This window comes from Sciurus carolinensis, chromosome 10, assembly GCF_902686445.1.
Source record: "Sciurus carolinensis chromosome 10, mSciCar1.2, whole genome shotgun sequence".
Classification (NCBI taxonomy): Eukaryota; Metazoa; Chordata; class Mammalia; order Rodentia; family Sciuridae; genus Sciurus; species Sciurus carolinensis.
In genome coordinates, this window is record NC_062222.1 from 100,992,867 (window position 1) to 101,011,379 (window position 18,513).

The 18,513-nt window shown below is 36.1% G+C and overlaps 1 protein-coding gene across 9 annotated transcripts in view; it reads left to right on the forward strand.

Moving 5' to 3' along the window:
- The window catches only part of Fryl (FRY like transcription coactivator), a 235,277-nt gene extending 218,704 nt beyond the window's left edge, over positions 1 to 16,573 (forward strand). For 3 of the 9 annotated variants that reach the window (XM_047565922.1, XM_047565921.1, XM_047565926.1), the window contains 9 exons: positions 546 to 793; positions 3,045 to 3,255; positions 5,224 to 5,373; positions 6,102 to 6,200; positions 9,964 to 10,032; positions 11,875 to 11,892; positions 12,697 to 12,807; positions 13,670 to 13,860; positions 14,392 to 16,572. In XM_047565922.1, the coding sequence (XP_047421878.1) occupies positions 546 to 793; positions 3,045 to 3,255; positions 5,224 to 5,373; positions 6,102 to 6,200; positions 9,964 to 10,032; positions 11,875 to 11,892; positions 12,697 to 12,807; positions 13,670 to 13,860; positions 14,392 to 14,650 (1,356 nt within the window). In that variant the 3' untranslated portion in view covers positions 14,651 to 16,572. Of the gene's footprint in view, positions 1 to 545; positions 794 to 3,044; positions 3,256 to 5,223; positions 5,374 to 6,101; positions 6,201 to 9,963; positions 10,033 to 11,874; positions 11,893 to 12,696; positions 12,808 to 13,669; positions 13,861 to 14,391 lie in introns of all 9 variants that reach the window. The other 6 variants (XM_047565924.1, XM_047565930.1, XM_047565923.1 and 3 more) reach the window with 5 other exon arrangements.
- The last annotated feature ends 1,940 nt before the right edge of the window (positions 16,574 to 18,513 follow it).

Consider the following 18,513-nt stretch of genomic DNA (forward strand, 5'->3'; position numbering starts at 1 on the left):
GTGGAGTGTCTCTGAGTTCAATCCCTGGTACCGCCCCTCCCCCAAAAATAAAGAGAGTAAGAGAAGACATTTCACCAAAGGATATTTTCCAAGTAAACACCCAAATGCTATACATAAGAAAAGAAAGTAGGGGTGGTAGAGGGGACTCCTTTATGTTTTCTTAAGGCAATAAGCTATATAACATAATTTCAAAAAATTTTAGAGCTGTGGTTATAACTCAGTGATAGAGTACTTGCCTAACAATCACAAAGCCTGGGCTCAAATCCTCAGTACTGCCAAAAAAAGAAAAAAGAGAAAACCTAGACCATTTAAATTATTGAGACTGACCTTGAACTTGTGATCCTCCTGCTGCACCATCACACCTGGCCTAGGACCATTTTTTAAAAAAACAATTTTATATAATCAGAATTCAAAACCTCTCAAAATTAGACCATATAACAAAGACTACTTGATAAATGTACTTGAATGGCAATAGTCATTTATTATGTTCATAAAGTTCTTTTTTTAATGTTGTTAAGTCCACTAAAAATGTGACCATTTTACAGGATACAAGTTCAGTATTAAAGGAGGAACATGTTACAGCCTTTGAAGATGAAGGGTCATATATTATACAAGAACAACAGGACTCTCTTGTGTGTCAAGGAATTCTTGATTTAGAAGAATCTGAAATGCCAGAGCCTCTGGCTCCTGAAAGCTGCCCGGAGTCCATCTGCGAAGAGGACGTTACCTTGGCCTTGAAAGAGCTGGATGAAAGATGTGAAGAAGAGGAAGCAGATTTCTCTGGACTGTCCAGGTGAGAGGACAGAATCACAGACACTGTGATAAAGTGGCATCTTCTCCTCCATCTCCTCCCCAAAATGCCTCTCCGTTAGTGTTTATTTACTTTGATTTCTCTGTAGTTTTTGCCTATATCATACTATTTTCATTTTTAAAGATAAAATGGCTTACTTATGGGTTGTTTTTTGTTTTTTGTTTTTTGTTTTTTCTGTTGACATTCACATAAAGAAAAACAAGTAGGCTATTCCCAAAACATAGTAAGTGGCATTGTACATTTAGGGAAGCACACCAAATACCTATTTTGGCAGAATGCCAAGTGGCCAAGTGTTAAAATCAATACTGGAATGAACTCCAGTGATGCCAAAATAATATATCCAAAAAGTTATTCCATATTCTCTTTATCAGTGGTAAAAGTATAAAGTTTGGAATTCTATAATAAGCAGAAATGATAATTTCTTAGTACTGTAAGATGCTAAGTTGTCCCTTTTAAATGTTGATCTTCCCTATATTCAAAATTTATTATCAGAAAGTATGAAGAATTCCCAAATAGGACTGTTTTCTTCACTCATGGGCCAAGTAATCAACTATTACCTATAGAGGTCGTGTATTGTGTTTGGTTTGGTTTTGTTGACAGTACTAGGGCTTAAACCCAGGATGCCCTACTACCAAGACTCATTCCCAGCTCCTCCCCTAACTTTTTTGGAGACAGGGTCTCACTGAAGTTTCTCTGACTGACCTCAAACTTGGAATTCTCCTGAATTAGCCTCCTCAGTTACCAATGGTTTTTAAAGGAAATTCTGGTGGCTATTATGAAGCTTTTATACCAAAAAATTCAATGATTATTAGCATTGTGATACAGTCTAATATCTACTATTTAAATTTTATGAATATTTATCACTCAAAATATCTCTAAAGGTATCTAATTTCATGCCTTCTATCAGTGCATTTGTTCCTCTTTCAATAATTTGAATTTCCTTGGTAGTTATTTTTATATAAAATTAATATTTAATAATCACCAGAGGCTTCAGTTTTATTATTATACTTTTATTATCATACTTTTATACCTCCTATGATAATAGGGTTTTAACATATAAAACATGGGAAGTTGTTTTGTTTTTGTTTTTATTCTCAACATATCTAGAATGCTTACCTGTATTTGAAAGTATATATCCAGGTATTAATAATAAATAAATAAAATGATAAATAATTGAGTTATAAATATATAATATATAATAAATCTTGGTGATGCCTTTTTCATACTGTTGAGTAGGATAGAACAATAGTCAATGCAACTACACAATCAGGTATAAGGTCAGAGACAACTGAAATGCTTTAAGGTAAATACTCAAACACTTTCATGTTTTTAAAAGGCCAAACCAGTCAGTTACTTTGGCCAAGAACTACACTGAAACAGAATGGTGCACCCCCACCTAGCACAGAGGTGTATCTACTCTAGCTTATGGGGTACCTTTTGTTAAAATCACTCACCTCCATGACATTTAAAATTAGCCTTTTTTGAGGTCTAAAAACAGTTGTCTGCTTTACTTTGGTATTTTTCTCCAGAGACTCAGGTCTTTGTCTTTTGTATGAATTGCTCTATAATTTCTGTAAAAGCTTATGGATCAATCTATCTCATAATGAATCATGTAATTTTATATCCCAAGTTACTTTTTTATGGAATGTCTAACTCAAACACTTCATCTTTTTTCATCATTCTATTTTTGTAAGTATGATATGACTGTGGGATTATAAATTCCTCAAAGGAAATGGCCAGGTCTTGTTTCTTTTGAGTCAAATCTCTCATCTGTCACACTGATAGGCACATAGCATATGTTCATGAAATCACTGAGCTTAGCAGTATGTGCTGTGACCAATGGTACTGGCTTTGAACCAGTGGTCCTGGATTCAAATTCTGGCTCTTTCATTTCCTATCCAGTAACCTCACGGGACCATTTCCTCATTAGTAAAATAAAGATATAGTAATGAAGTTGTTATGAAGATTGATCATCATCATTTGGGGCTACTCAAATCAAAAGTGCCCAAATGAAATCATTCTAATATGTATTATTCATAGAAGTTACTGATATTAATCCATAGCAGAAGCATTTATAGAACTTGTTATTTTACAGTAACCACTTGAAATTAAGAGTTTTAATTCCAAAAATGCTAAAACAGAGAAAAACATGAATTTATTTATGCTTTCTTATAAAGTTTGGATGGTTGTATTTTCCAAGGCAGTATTTTGACCACCATGATGTTTGTGTCAGCAGTCAGGATGAAGAAGAGCAGGATGGCTTTCCAGAAGCTCAGACATCACCTCTACCATCACCCTTTCTTTCTGCCATAATAGCGGCTTTTCAGCCAGTGGCATATGATGACGAAGAAGAAGCCTGGCGCTGCCACGTCAATCAGATGCTCTCTGACATGGATGGGTCCTGTGCAGTGTTTACTTTTCATGTGTTTTCTAGATTGTTTCAGGTGAGTGAGGTTTGTTTCAGAATTGTACTTACCTGATACAGTTTTTTCTAAAATCAATTTCTCAAATTTTAATATTCCTGCTGACTTGTTTTTTAATTGGTTCTTTTCTAGTTATACACATAGGATTCATCTTGACATGATTATAAAAACAAGGAGTATAATTTGTTCTCATTCATTCCCCCCTCCTTCCCCTTGCCCTTCCTTCCTTCCTCCCCGTTTCCTTCCCTCTCCTCTACTGATCTCTTTGCTATTTATTTATAGTTTGGGGGGTTTTTTGTAAGTCGTGTCTTGTGGAAGTACGTGATGGTGAGATTCACTGTGGCATATTCATGTATATACATAGGAAAGTTAGGTCAGATTTATTCCACTGTCTTTGACTTTAAAAAAAATTTTTTGTAAGCTAGTGGTTATTAGTTAGACTGATAGGGTGATATTATAGTACTGCTGGTATACTACATAATTATTAGTATAGATATGTCCCCTTAGGCAGTCAAAAAAAAAAAAAAACTTCAACACAACATCTGAGCGGTTTCTGCAGTATGCTGCGCGCCATCACAGACACCAGAGAAATGAAAGCATAGCCCCTGCCTTCAAGGAGCTTGCAGTCAGCATCCCAAAGCATCTGATCAATGTTAAATGAGTTGGAACTTTCATCACCGTGGGGAGCTTGCCAATTTTAGCTATTAAGGTTGCCTTCATTTATTGCAAACTCACTGTGTGCAGGGCACTCTGCTAAAAGGCTTTTCATAAGAATATGTACACCACCACTATGGAATGTGTATAGATTTTTAGCTTTCTGTGAGAGGGAAAGTAAGGCAGAGAGAAATGCCACTAGTTGTCATTATCCTCTGAACTATCTACCATCTGCCCTCACTATCTCCACAAACTTGGCTCATCTTGGAAGACCCTTGGAAGGACCGCATCCCTGCAGTTTTCTTACTCACCCCGCCCCAGGGCTGGGCATCAAATCCAGGGCCTCATGCATGCCAGGCAGATGCTCTACCACTGAGCCACAGCCCCAGCCCCATCTCTGAAGTTTTCCCAGCCACTCCAACTTCCCCATCAGATGTTCTTAAGTGCCCATTAACAGGAGCATCTATTTAATTATGTACTCACTGCTTTGCTGCTTGGTTTTCTATATATATTATTTCCTTAACAGTGGCATTATTTCCCAATGCCTGAAACTGCATTTTATGCTTTTTTTTTTTTATTCCTAATGCTACCCAATAGTACACATTAACTATCTGCATAATAACTATACAACTCTTAATACAGTCTTAATTCATTACCTTGGGTAACTCTTTGGTTGTTTTATGTGAATAAATATTCTTGACTTCTAAAAAGATACTACCCTTAATACATTTTATGACTTTAATTAAAGTTAAGTGAGATGGCAGCCCAAAGCCAAGGCTCATAAGCTACATTTACCAAAAGTTTCTTTGAGGTAGAACTTGACTTTAGTAGAGCTAATTCCTCAGACATGTGAAGGCTTAGGATTGTCCTTAGAATGTAGCTGTCTCAGGTACAGGGGAATGGATAGCATGTATCATTAATTTTCAGTTATTCCATTTTGTAAGTCTTTGATCATTTTTAGAAGTTGATATATTTCCTGAAGAAATATATAAAACACAAGAATAGAGGAAGGAGGGACTGTATAGATGGAAAAGAGGGGTGGGGGGGGAGGAAAAAATAACAGAATGAATCAAACGTCATTACCCTATGTAAATGTATGATTTCACAAATGGTATGCCTCTACTTCATGTACAGAGAAACAAGATGGACCCCATTTGTTTACAATTAAAAAAAATATATAAAACATGGATTTGTAAATCAGTACTAGAATTCTATACATCACTACAATCATTTTAAAATAGAAGTTTGCCCTAATTATAAATTATACTGCTTTAAAGTGAAAAAAGGCCTCTTAACAAAAATATTAAACTTTTTTTCTTGTGCTTTTTGCCATAGACAATTCAAAGAAAATTTGGAGAACTAACTAATGACGCAGTCGGCTTTCTTGGTGAGAGTCTGCAGCGCGTTGGTACCAAATTTAAAAGTTCTCTGGAAGTGATGATGATGTGTTCAGAATGCCCGACAGTCTTTGTGGATGCTGAAACTGTAAGTTTTTATATGCAGGCTTATTATGTAGCCTATTTAAATAGTCTCATTGAGTTATCATTCTTTTTCAAATGTAATTTGAAATTTTAAAGTGTCAAAGTTCATATTTTCAACAATTATAAATATCTGGCAATGCATGGTTCCAGTGTATTAGATGCAGTGCTCTGTGAGTCCCTGGTTCCCACCCCTGTCTACCTTCACCCCTCCCCAGAGTCCTCATGGGAGCACTGGAGAGTCCTGCCCTAGGGCTGGGGGTGCCTCTCAGTGGCTGAGCACTTGCCTAGCATGTGCTGAGCCCTGGGTTCAATTCCGAGCACTACAAAATAATAAGCTGAAGATTGTCCCACCCTAGACATGTGTGCTCTCTGGATTCTGGAATAGAAACAGGTAGTAAGCAGCCAGACCTTCCCAAGTGGAATATCCAGAGCCCCCTGGTCTTGCCCTGACCTGTTGCCAAACCCACTTATGATTATATAACAACACAGGTAAAGGAATAAGGGTTAAAGTCCTTCAAGGTTGGTGCCTTTGAGATGTGTACTGGTCTGTCATGCCATTTCTTGCCACCCCTCCAGTCCCACTGCACTCCTGTTTCAGTGTCCCTTAGACAGAGACAGTGTAGTAAGGGAGTATCTAACACCCACCCAACTGATAGTCCATGACCCAAAAGTTGTCAGTCTTGTGACTGATTGGGAATGATAACCTGGTTTGCTGTGTTTCTGATTTGACAGCTGATGTCATGTGGTTTGCTAGAGACACTCAAGTTCAGTGTTCTGGAGTTGCAAGAACACCTGGATACATACAATGCCAAAAGAGAAGCAGCTGAGCAGGTCAGTCTCCTTTTAACATGTCAAAAAAAAAAAAAAAAAAAAATGTCATTTGCTTGTGCTACTGGAAGTGTTCACCTGACAGAATTTCCCCAATCAGGAAAGACGACCTCTTAGTATGGGCCTGTCAGTGCTGGGAATGGGAGGGTGGTCCTGGGAACACTCTCCTCTCTGCACAGTGAATTCCTGATTTGGGCTTTTGAAAACTGACCCTCTAAGAGCCTACACATTGAAAACCCAATAGGTTTCTAAAAAGCTGCGTGGAAACCATACAGCTGCTGTCAACATTACAGGTAGGGAAATAGAAACAATATTTCTCAGTGTTATGGGCTTGTGATCCAGGAAATCTGCAACCTCTGACAAAACTGTGATCTTTTCCCATGATGTATGTGTGTCCCTGGGCCAGCAAAGGGGGAAATAAGCATGTCATGGATTACAGATAACACCCGCTAAGAAATGGTACTTCACTTCCAGTCTGGCATTGAAAAACAGAGTATCTCAGTCGCCTGAGAGTAAACCCAGTATATTTTCCACTGGCAAATGCAGAAAACAAGAAGAAAAAATTTCTCTTTCCAGACAAACTGCACACAGTAGAGACTTTTTTCTAAAATAGACAGTTCTTTCATTAGTAAGTGTTAAATGCATGTCATATGTAAAGACCTATGAAAAATGAAGTATAAAACTTGGTTATTGTTTTAGATTTTCTAGACAGGAACATAAAGCACACATACTATACATTAATATAGGTTGAGCACCCCTAAAATCCAAAGGTCTAAAGTTCAAAATGCTTCAAAATCTGAAAGTTTTTGAGCACTAAAACATGTTGCCACAATGGAAAATTGCACACCAGACCTGTGACAGGTCAAAACATTGACACAGTCAAAACACTGTAAGTGATTATCAGAAGCATATAAGCTGAGAGTCTGTTGATACCAAACCACCACAGGTTCTCTGTGTGGTGGCTGAGAATAACACCCTTGCTTTCTGATAGTTCAGCGTACACAAACTTTGTTTCATGCAGAAAATTATGAAAAGTATTATACAAAATTACCTTTAGGCTGTGTGCATAAGCTACATATGAGACAGAAATGAATTTGACATTTACACTTGGGTCACATTCCCAAATGTCTCATTGTATTGCCAACTATTCCAAAATCCAACACACTTCTGGTACCAAGTTTTTCAGATAAGTCATAATTAGTAAGGAAAGTGTCTGTCACTTAAGTTATGACTACAAATAAAAGTGTTGTTAATGAAAGTCTTCCTAAGGACATATAGGTCTAAAAGAAAACTATTATAGACTACGATTTTCAAAGAAAGGTTATTTTGGGCCAACAGAAAAACTTTGTAGAATGGGGACATGACCTTGGACTTGGGCAATTAAATTTTGGAATGGGGGATTATTTCAGGGAAAGAAAATACTTATATTGAGGCTCTATCTTTGTAAGGGGAGAGCCATCTTATATTTTAAAAAAAGAATAATGACAGGAGAAAAGGCAAGGGTTTTCAGCATCAGGAAATTATCAGGCGAGATCTGATCATATTACAAATAGTACTGCTGTGTACTTTCTTACACAGATCTTTTGTTCAGCTATCTGCTAAAAGTAGAATTGCTAGGTCATACATGTGTTTGACCTTAGTAGATTCCAGCAGTTTTCCAAAAGAGGTTATTGTATCAATTTACAGTCCCATCAGAAGTATGTGCAGAATTTCCATTGCTTCATACCTTTGCCATCACTCGTTACTGTCAATTTTTAAAATGTTTAGTCATTTTGGTGGTGGTGTGGTAATATCTCATTTTCTTGCATTTCCCTGATGACTAAAGTTGAACGCTTTCATGTAGATATCTTCATTTATATATTTTGCAAACTATGTTTTTCCTGGTTATTTGTAGGAGCTCTTTATTCAGAATATAAATTTTGTGTTTTTTTGTTTTTGTTTTTTGATAAATGCATTGCAGATTTTTTTTTTTTCCTTCTTCTGTGGCTAGTACTTGCACTGAGCTCTTTTGATGACCAGAAATTTTAATTTTTCCTATATGGTTATGCCTTTTATGTCTTCACAAATCATTGCCTACCCTGGAAATTATGGTAGAATCTCAAAATTATGACTTCCTCAACTCATGCCTCTCCAGCTCCACACCCCCAGAAAGGGAACCTCCTTACCAGTTACTATAAATTTTAACCTTCATTTAAGCCTTGAGTAAGAAAATAACATGACAGGAACACCAGTCAGATGGGCACTGGAGTGTGTTCTCTATTCACACACTCTACCTTTGTATGTGTGCTTGTGCCGCGTGGGCCATGTGCAGCCCGGGGCTATATTGTTGGTGCTTATCTTTTAACACATTGAAAAATCAAATAACTACAGTGAATAGTATGCCCCAAAATGCTATAGTAATAGGTATGAATCATTTATAAAAATAGGATAAGTCATTAAATTTTCAACTGAAATTATTTTTTCCAATGTATTAGTATACTTGGACAAACCAGGCCACAGTAGTGATAATTCAGTGTATGACCCTTTCAACATTTTATATGAACCAAGATTAATACACAAATTCCATGATAGATGGTAGCTGAATTTTGCTGATAAAGAAATCCGTTGATAGCTTTTGATGACTGTCACTGGCCATCTCTCACCAGAAAAGCTTAACATGTTTTTCTTCAGCTATGCTGTCAAGCAAAGAGCCTTAGGGCCAGTGGAGTCTGAATGACTGGAAAAAAGGAACATAAGGTCAAAGAGATTGTCTTTGAAATAACTGACATGTCTACTTTTAATTTTTTATAGGTAGCACATTAAGTGACAACTGAGAATCTTAAATGTCTAATACTAAAATGTTTTCAGCGTCTACTTAATGTAGCCAGTTTTTCCTCAAAGCCCTAATGATATCTTACATATATTAGTTTTATTATGCTTAATATCTCTCTCTCACACACACACACACACACACACACAAAAAAAAAAAAAAACTAGGACATCCAAAGAGCTGACAGTATCAGATTTTCAAAACCTAGGAGCTAAACTTGAAAGCTCTTAGCTTTCACTTCACTTTGGAAATTGTATGGCTCCAGTATTCTTTTCTGCTCTACCACAATGCTGTTATTTTTATTTGATGAAGAAGATGTACTTTAAATTATTATCAACTTTAAGAACAGCCCCTAGGTAAAGAAAAACATATGGCTTCTACATCCAATATTCTTTGGAGAGAACATGTTTGTTATTCATTACTATCCAAAAAGACAGAAAAGAAAAAGAAATAAAAACAAGATTTAAATGGATTTTGGTTTCTGTTTCACTGATTAGAACTGACACCAGCCTTCAGAGAATTACACTTCTGGTAAGCAGACTTGGTTAATTCTAAGTTGCCTTTATTAAACTGACCAGAGGGAAAACAAACCTTTCATTTCCCAGCTTGTATCAGACAAAGGTCAGGTACAGGTTTTGAAGATTTCTAATAAAACCTACAAAATGAAGAATCTTCTTTACTGAAAGGGAGCAGAATCGGTTCCTAGAATAAAAGGCTATTCATTGGGTTTGCGCTAAAAAACTCACAGGTGCACCCATCTTGTTAAGAGTATCCTGCTTTTGTTTGTCCCATATAAATGATTAGCCTCCAATGGAGATGAAAGTCTGTGTTCACCAAGCCTAGAACCTCGAGTTACCTTCAGATGTGTTGTTTTATTTGGACAGGTTGTCATGTTACTAGTTTTGCTGCGGATTATGCATTTACAGTAATAAAATTTACTGTTTTTTGTTTCTTTAGTGGTTAGACAATTGTAAGAGGACATTTGGTGCCAAAGACGACACTTATAGGATAAACACAGATGCACAGGTCAGTCTCTTACCCTTGTTTTTGCTGCATTTCTGTATCAGGTAAAACAATGTGTGATCAAATGTCCTCACTTACTACTCCTAAAAATACAGAATATTTGTAGGCCTTTTCATTTTGGATATCAGAACAATCTTTGTTAAAGCTATGTTCGATGAAATATTGACTTAGTAATGAAAAATTCACTTTAATAAAACTGAACGGCCAGCTTATGACTGAAGCTTAATAACATTCCCTAGATAAGCCTGATGGCTATCTGGACAGTCCAGGTTGGCTTTTAGTTGCATCTGCCTTTAGAAAAAAATAAAAAATTGTTCTGCATTAGTATTCTGCAAATAAATTTTCTGGTTAGGAAAGCAAACCTAAAAGTAACATGATAAACATCCATATTAGCCTTTCTAAGGGTGAATTTCTACCTGGATAAATTATAATGATTTTCTCTAGTATGAAGTTCTTATGGATGCAAGACCCTTTTTATACAACTTAATCTGCTCTCTGACTCTGTGTGCCAGTGCTATCTTTTGCAAAATAAGTGATCAATATTTATTGAATTACTTAATGAAGAGAATGTACATGCAAATTTCAATGTACTTATAAGCAGCAATTTAACCTGAAATATGTAGGGTCATCCTCAAAACCTACACTTTTAGCATAGACTAATGTTTGATAATTCAGAGCTGTGGAATGACATTTATGCTATTTCTTATCATTGTGGTCACAGGCTCTGATTTGTTTTCCATTATATCTCAAAGTAGAGGCTACAGATATGTACATGTTGAGCCAGTTCTCTTGTATTTTAATATAAATTATATGAAATAAAACTTCAAATATAACCTCCGGCTGAAGTGCCTGACATTGGATTGTACTCAGCTAATGTTTACAGAATGTGACTAGCCAAATAATTTATGGTAAGCAGAATGGAGCTAAAGTTCACCTTTGCTTAGTGAATCCTCTCTAAATCACGAGGAATAAATGTTATATAAAAAATCCTTCAGAGGGAACTATTTATAAAAGCAGGCTTAAAGAATGACTTTTAGAAGCTACATTTACACAATGATAACTGCTGTTTTAATGAGAAGTCATTCTTAATGAGAATACTTCCAAGTTGCTATCGATATTTTAATGTAATAATTTTTAAGATCATAAATTAAAAGTTTTCACTATGTGTTTTACATACATTATCTCCTTTGATTCAAACCTAGTTAGGTCCAATTTCTGAAACTTTCTAAATTACATTTGGAATGCAATGTAAAACACATCTGCTTTTGATATTCTGCCCTGTGGCTCAGCATCAATAGAGGGAACCTAGGACCTAATTAGACATTAAACAGTAGGAAGCCTAGAATGAGCCTCTCCAGAGATCATCTCCTCATGGGTGAGTATTTATTAAGTAAGATTATTATGTGAGATTATAAGCCAGTTCACTCCTGAAAAAATAATTCATTTGCTTATTTTCTAACTAAGTTTTTCACTTTACTACTGGAAGTTTTATTGCAGTTGGTTTTTGTTTGGGGTTTTTTGGAAAGGCTATAAAAACCTAGAATCTAGTAGTAAAGTTTCTCAACAACATATTAGTTCTATTTGATTCTTTATATTTTCTACAGAGAAATAAACCATTGCCTAAATTTTTCAGTTAGTTGGCGAAGAATTTTAAATAAGCACCCTGGATTGTTGTGATAAATGTCTAGAAAGTTCTATTCTGGAAATAACAATTTTCTTTGGGGTGTGAATATGTTCTTCGGTTTGCCTGGGACATCTGTGACCCTAATTAAAATGATTCTTACACTAATTCTTGGTCTTTTTCTTTCTTTGTATTTTTTGTGACCCGATCACCTTCTTGCTTAGCAAATGGAAATTCTAGCAGTAAGTGACCTGTCTTGATTTATAGACTACTTACCCTTGTCCAGACAAACTGGTTTTCATCTGCCATTGTCCTTTTGTGACCTAGCAATGTTTTGTCATGGACTACTTTAAAAGTAGTGTGTGTTTCAATTTTGATAGCCTTAATCCACGAAATGTTGATTTGATAAAATGAGATTTTATGATATGTACAACTAGCAGTTGCCTTTTTCTTCATCTATAACTAACATATCTCCCTTTAAATTTTTTTTAATTTAAAAAATCAGAGTGCACATGTTAATTTCATAGTCTCATTTCAATGAGATTACCAAGTGGTTTTCTTTAAAAATGTGACTTCATTTTAAAGACAGACTCTTCTAAGTAAGAAGTTACCCAGTTTCACTTTGCTTTATCAAGCTCTTATGGATAAATGTAGTGAAATCTACATCTCCATTTGAGATCTGCATCTCAATGGGGGCAAAAATCTAGGCATTTATAAATTCTTTCATTATGTATATAAAGCTTTAAATTACAGTGAATCCTTTTTAAACCATCCTATATATTTCCTTCTGACACTCTATTTGTCCAATGTGAAAATGTGCTTTAAATGAAAAGTGAATTAGTAACCAATGATTCTTGTTTTTATTTTAATGCCCATCCTCAAAGCATTTTTCATTAGCTTTACACCATATTAACTTGCTTACTGCAGAAAAATAAATGCCAAGACAATTTTAACATAATGATTTATAATTTTCTTACTGGAAATATGCTGTATAGTCAAACATGAAAAATACCACCTAAATTTAATGTACTGTTATCTATTTCTAGGAACTGGAGCTCTGCCGAAGGTTATACAAATTGCATTTTCAATTGCTGCTTCTGTTCCAAGCCTACTGTAAACTTATCAATCAAGTAAATACAATAAAAAATGAAGCAGAGGTAAATATTAAGTTGTCCTAGGCATTAATAACTGATTCTAGAAAACACTAAATTATATATAACACTTGTTAGGCTAGTGAACATTAAAAAGGTCACTTACCTTGAATCATTTTCTTCAGTTGAGGATTTTTTTTTTTTTTTTTTTTTGTAATGATGTACTACATCAGGACACATTAGTGAATCAGACAGCAGGTACTGGTTTTCAGAGGTTCAGGACCTTACAGGTTTCTGAAGTATAAACAGATCGTGTGTAATCAGAAGTCAAGTAAAGCCCATGACTTCAGTGAATATCAAATTGTATGATGAAACTACTACCCTAACATCCTGTCCATATAATGTTTCTCTAGTTCTGTGAATACAACAAAAAACCATGTTAAAAACACCTGGAATGTTGAAAATTTTTAACGTATAGGTTCATGGGTAGTGACTTCTCTTTTTTCCCTTACCTGCTGATACAAAAACTCTTATTGGGGAAATGATTTTTTTAAATTATTAAATCCCTGAAAATGTGTGTACATATATATGTTCATGCTTTAAAAGTTTAACCAGGGTACTTTATAAAAACTTCACTGTCAAATTTTTCATGATCTTCCCCCATAAATGTTTTCTACTACCTAAAATGTAATATGTAATCACATGTTAAAATCATTCTATCAGTTACAGCTCCTTGCTGCTTTGTCAAGAATTTTTAGAGACTATTGTGTAGCAGAGATTATTTATTCCTACTGAACAGAATACTTGAAACTTACTTCTAAGTTTAACAAATGAGAAAAAAACGCTTCCACCATAAGTGTCTCCTCACAACCAGTTAAATGCTTTGTTTTACTATGGGAATGACTCCCTAATGGTTCATTTGTTTTAGGTCATCAACATGTCAGAGGAACTTGCTCAACTGGAAAGTATCCTCAAAGAAGCTGAGGCTGCTTCTGAAAATGAAGAAATTGACATTTCCAAAGCTGCACAAACCACTATAGAAACTGCCATTCATTCTCTAATTGAAACTTTGAAAAATAAGGAATTTATATCAGCTGTAGCACAAGTCAAAGCTTTCAGGTAAAATGTGAAAGAACTTAAAGTTGCCTTTGTGTAACTGGACTGAAAATTTACCAAGTTTAGGTTTTGGTTCTCGGTTTGATATTTCAATAGCATGTCTTCGTGAAAGAAATGACAACTTTATTTTCAGTAGTTATCACTGAAATGATACCAATTTCAGATTTCTCTCACCCTCAGGTGATACTTTGAGTAATATATTTGCTCAAACATTAAAACAGTTCATTGGACCAGGCATTGGGCATGGTAGTGCACACCTATAATCTCAGCGACTCAGGAGGCTGAGGAACGAAGATTGCAAGTTCAAAGCCAGCCTCAGCAATTTAGGGAAACCCTGCCTCAATAAAAAGTTTAAAGGGGGTGACAATGTGGCTTAGTGGTAGAGTGTCCCTGAATTCAGTCCCCAGTACTATGGACACAGGTTATTCCCCAGGGAATTTTGTGGTGATATGTCAGTATTAACTTAAAATGTAGTTAATCTTAACTAACAATTGCTTACACCTCAGAACTTAAAAAACCAATGTGTATTTTCAGATCTCTCTGGCCCAATGACATCTTTGGCAGCTGTGAGGATGACCCCGTGCAAACACTATTACACATCTATTTCCATCACCAGACTCTGGGTCAGACGGGCAGCTTTGCAGTTATAGGCTCCAACCTGGACATGTCAGAAGCCAACTACAAATTGATGGAGCTTAATCTGGAGATAAGAGAGTCTCTACGCATGGTGCAGTCATACCAACTTCTAGCACAGGCCAAACCCATTGGAAATATGGTGAGCACTGGATTCTGAGAAACTTCAAGCATTTTGGAGAGAAACTAAATTGATGATTAAGAATATTAACCAAGCACCTTTTATGAACCCTTGTGATTCACTGATAACTTTCCTGGCAGCATCTACAATTGTAATGTAACTAATGTCAAACTGTATCTGAAGGACAAGAAAATCTAACAGCTGCCAATACCTCCCACAATAACTGTATGAAGAAGGAATTTTTTAAATTATTTAACCTATGTGAAAAGAAAAGGGCTAAAAGTGATGCATACAAATACATTGCTTTCTGGAGAAAGAAAAGAATTCCAAGAATGTTTGCAATAATGGCCTCTAATACTGAGACATCAGAAAGCAGGTGAAATGAGGCTGAAATCAAGGCTGGTTCATTTTAGCCGAAGACCTGCAAAGCTGCTTGGATTTCTAGCAGCCATCAACATCACCTACAGTTGATGCTTAATCATCCTACATGAACATCCAGACCGAAATACAGACTTATTTGCAAAAACCATTGTTTTTTGTTTTTTGGGATTTTTTTTTCCCCCTCAATTTATGGGATAAGGGTTTGGGGTGTTTTGTTTCTATGGTCTGTGTAAGGAATTATGTGTGTGTGAGTTGGGATGTATGGATATGTGATAGTCATATTTTCAAGGTGTGGATGTCTGGTGATAATGTCTCAGAGCATGCCTAAAAGAGCACTGCAAGATTATTTTTGAAGAAATTTTATTTTATTAGATCTAACTCTTCATAGTGTGTAAATGTTAGAACATTTTAATAATATTTTAAAACTGGGCCCTCCCAGTATTTCAAAAAGAAATAATATATCTGTTAACGTTATTGGAATGCTGCTCAGTTCTCTGATCAGTGCTTATGTTACGATTGTTGATAACTAACCAAAGTAGATGCCTGCAGAGACTTTAAACTGTAAAATAAAGATGTATGCTGCCCGTCAGCTATTCTCATTAGAAAAGTTAACTTATTTTACTCCATAATTATAGAAACTGTATAGACTAAAACCAGTATTTTCTTGTACATTCGTGCCATGCACTGTTATACAAGAATAGGTGTACAAAGCTAGAGGAAGAACTGTGGTCATTGATGGAAGAATATATGGTCTGCAGGCTCTGAAGTCTGCAAAGAGATGCAAGCGCATTTTTATGTTTAATCAGGACTCACACGTGTCATGCTAAAGGAACCTGGGGCTATGTGGGGAGATGAAAGGCAGCCTGAAGACTACCAAAACACGCAATATACTTCCTAAGTCTGTAGCATAACACGAACTGGATTCTCTGTCCTTTTTTAAATAGCATTTTGTAAAAGAAATGAATGTAGTCCCACAACTCCTCTGATTTGAAAGGAACACCTTGTATTTTTTATATGCATCTCTTATCCACTGTGACTATTCTTTTAAACTGGGCTCTGATTCCAGAGTTTGGAATGTAGAAATGAAATGCTTAGCTTTGCCTTTTCTTGGGGGTGTGGACCCTGCCAGAAATGTAATTATGCTCAAGTGCATTAATTGAAGGCACTGTGCACGCCGTTGGACTGCTGACTCTAGTTGTTGCCTGTAAAATTCCGTAACTGGTCACGGCACATTCATAATCACTGTATTTTTGGACCCTGATAAAAACAATTATTTTAATGGTGTTCTGGTACTGTAAGTGGTGTCCTTTAAATTATTTAATAACTTTTGGGTGTGGGGCAGGCAGAGATGGATAGTGTCTGGAGACACATCACACTTTACATCCTATCTTAACTCTCCCCTATTTTTCTCACCCTCTTTACATCCTTTTTGTTAAAAATAAAAAGCATTGTAGCTGTTGGTTTGTGTGGTATTTTGAAAAAGCATGAATGACTATAGTGTACATCATTTTAAAACTTTCCAAATGTTATCTGCATAATTCTCAAGTATAATTTTCCTTTAAAAAGAAGAGGGAAAAAAGTAAATTAACTGCCCAGATCAAAAGTTTTGAACCTGGGGCTGGAGAGATAGCTCAGTCAGCCCTGGGTTTGATCCCGAGTACCGCAAAAAAAAAAAAAAAAAAAAAAAAAAAAAATTGAACCTCTTAAGTTTGCTTTTCTAATTTTTTCTATGTAACTAATCTAGTAATAATAAAAGCAAATACATATGCAGAAATCAAGATGCAAACAAATTCATTATCTTTTTGAATTGGATTTTCCTCAAACCTACGCTTCCTTGTTCCTTATCCTCAGAACCTGGAGTTTGCATCTATTGACAATATATCAAGTATGTAATATTTTCAACTACTTTTTTCCACTTAGAGCCCAGTTTTTGCTACATACAACCCTTTGTCCATTAAGTTTATCATTTTCAAATATTTTGTGAATAACAGCAAAAAGAGATTGGGCAGTTTCTTCATGCGCTTTCTAAAATAGAAAGCCAAGGACTTTTACAGTTTAGAAAATATTTTCTTTCAGTGATGTAAAATAGAGGGTGTGGTTACTATCCACAACCTACTCTGAATCGAGGAAATCATTGCATGGTCTCTTGGAAAAGACTCAAAGGGCCAGGTAAGATCCCTTCGTTTAGGTCTATGAATGATGGTTGCTCCTATACCACACCAGCAGAACCTAAATGAAAGAAAATAAAATACTGGAACCAACATAGGAAAAAAAAAAAAGCCATAAAAAAAACTGATTTTCAAAGTAATCCATGGTTACCCCAGAAAATGTAGGAAAAACAAAAAATGTAATCATGTCTCCTGACACCCAGAGATAACATCCTGGAGTATTTCCCACTAGCCTTCCAATCTGGCTTAAAACCTATTCACATCTGGTAAGTTGGGGATCGTGTGCATAAGCTGTTGGCAGTGCTTCCTCATTGCTAGGTGTTGTCATTGCAACGGAAGTTTTGTCATTTTGTTCGTTTTGCAAATGCCAGTAACCCTAAGTAAAACAGACCAATCTTGCTTTCCTCAACTGTAAAGTAAGGTTGTTGCCCTGTTAAGAAAATTAGTGACAGAATTAAATGTGAAGAATGATTTGATTACCCCCCCTTGATTAGCGATTGTCTTAGGACTTGTTGCAGATAAATTCTATAGTTTACTCATTGATTCGGCAAAGGTTTTTTGAGCACCTATTATGTATCTCTTGCATGCATAAAAGTCAAGTGAATTTCCTGACCCTGTACCTACCCCCAACCAGATCAACAGTAACAGAATAAAAACACACCGGCTAACCCACACCTAGAGAGCGGTTATCACATCTCAACCCCACCGTCACCCTCTGGTTCAAGTTTCCTTGTTGACAGGTATCTCCTATATATCTTGAGTGCCTTTTTTAGTGAATCTGTCATCAGTTCCCACTATTCCTATTATACCTTTAAAATTTTATATTGGATTCTCCCCGATTAGATAAGGACAGTCCTTTTAAGCAGAACCTAAAAAGTCTTCCCAGTCTGGTCCTGATAGTTTCACCTATCACATTCCCTAGAATATTCTGCCACTGTGGCCTTTTTGGTTTTCTGTACCACATAGCCTTTGCACATGCTGCCCTAGCATGAAAGGTGTCTCCTCCGCTGATCAACTTATCAACTTCAACTGAAGCAGCGATTCTTTATGCAAGCCTTCCCTCATCTACATCAGATCCCTAATTACAGGCACTTAACTGAAGCTGTCACATGTCAGAACCTCCATTTTGCATTTATATTAAAAATCTGCCCCCATAGGGTACTTTCCATGAGGATGTATGTTCCACCTGGTTTTCAGTACTCAGCACAAGGCTGACTGAACCAGTGATGCGTGCTTCAATTCCGTCAGCAACACCTAGGGGGCTCGATGGACACTTCACCCAAGTAGTAATTCAGTGGGAATGGGCCCAGGACTCCAGTTAAACATTTATAGGGATGAAGGTGGGCCTTTCCC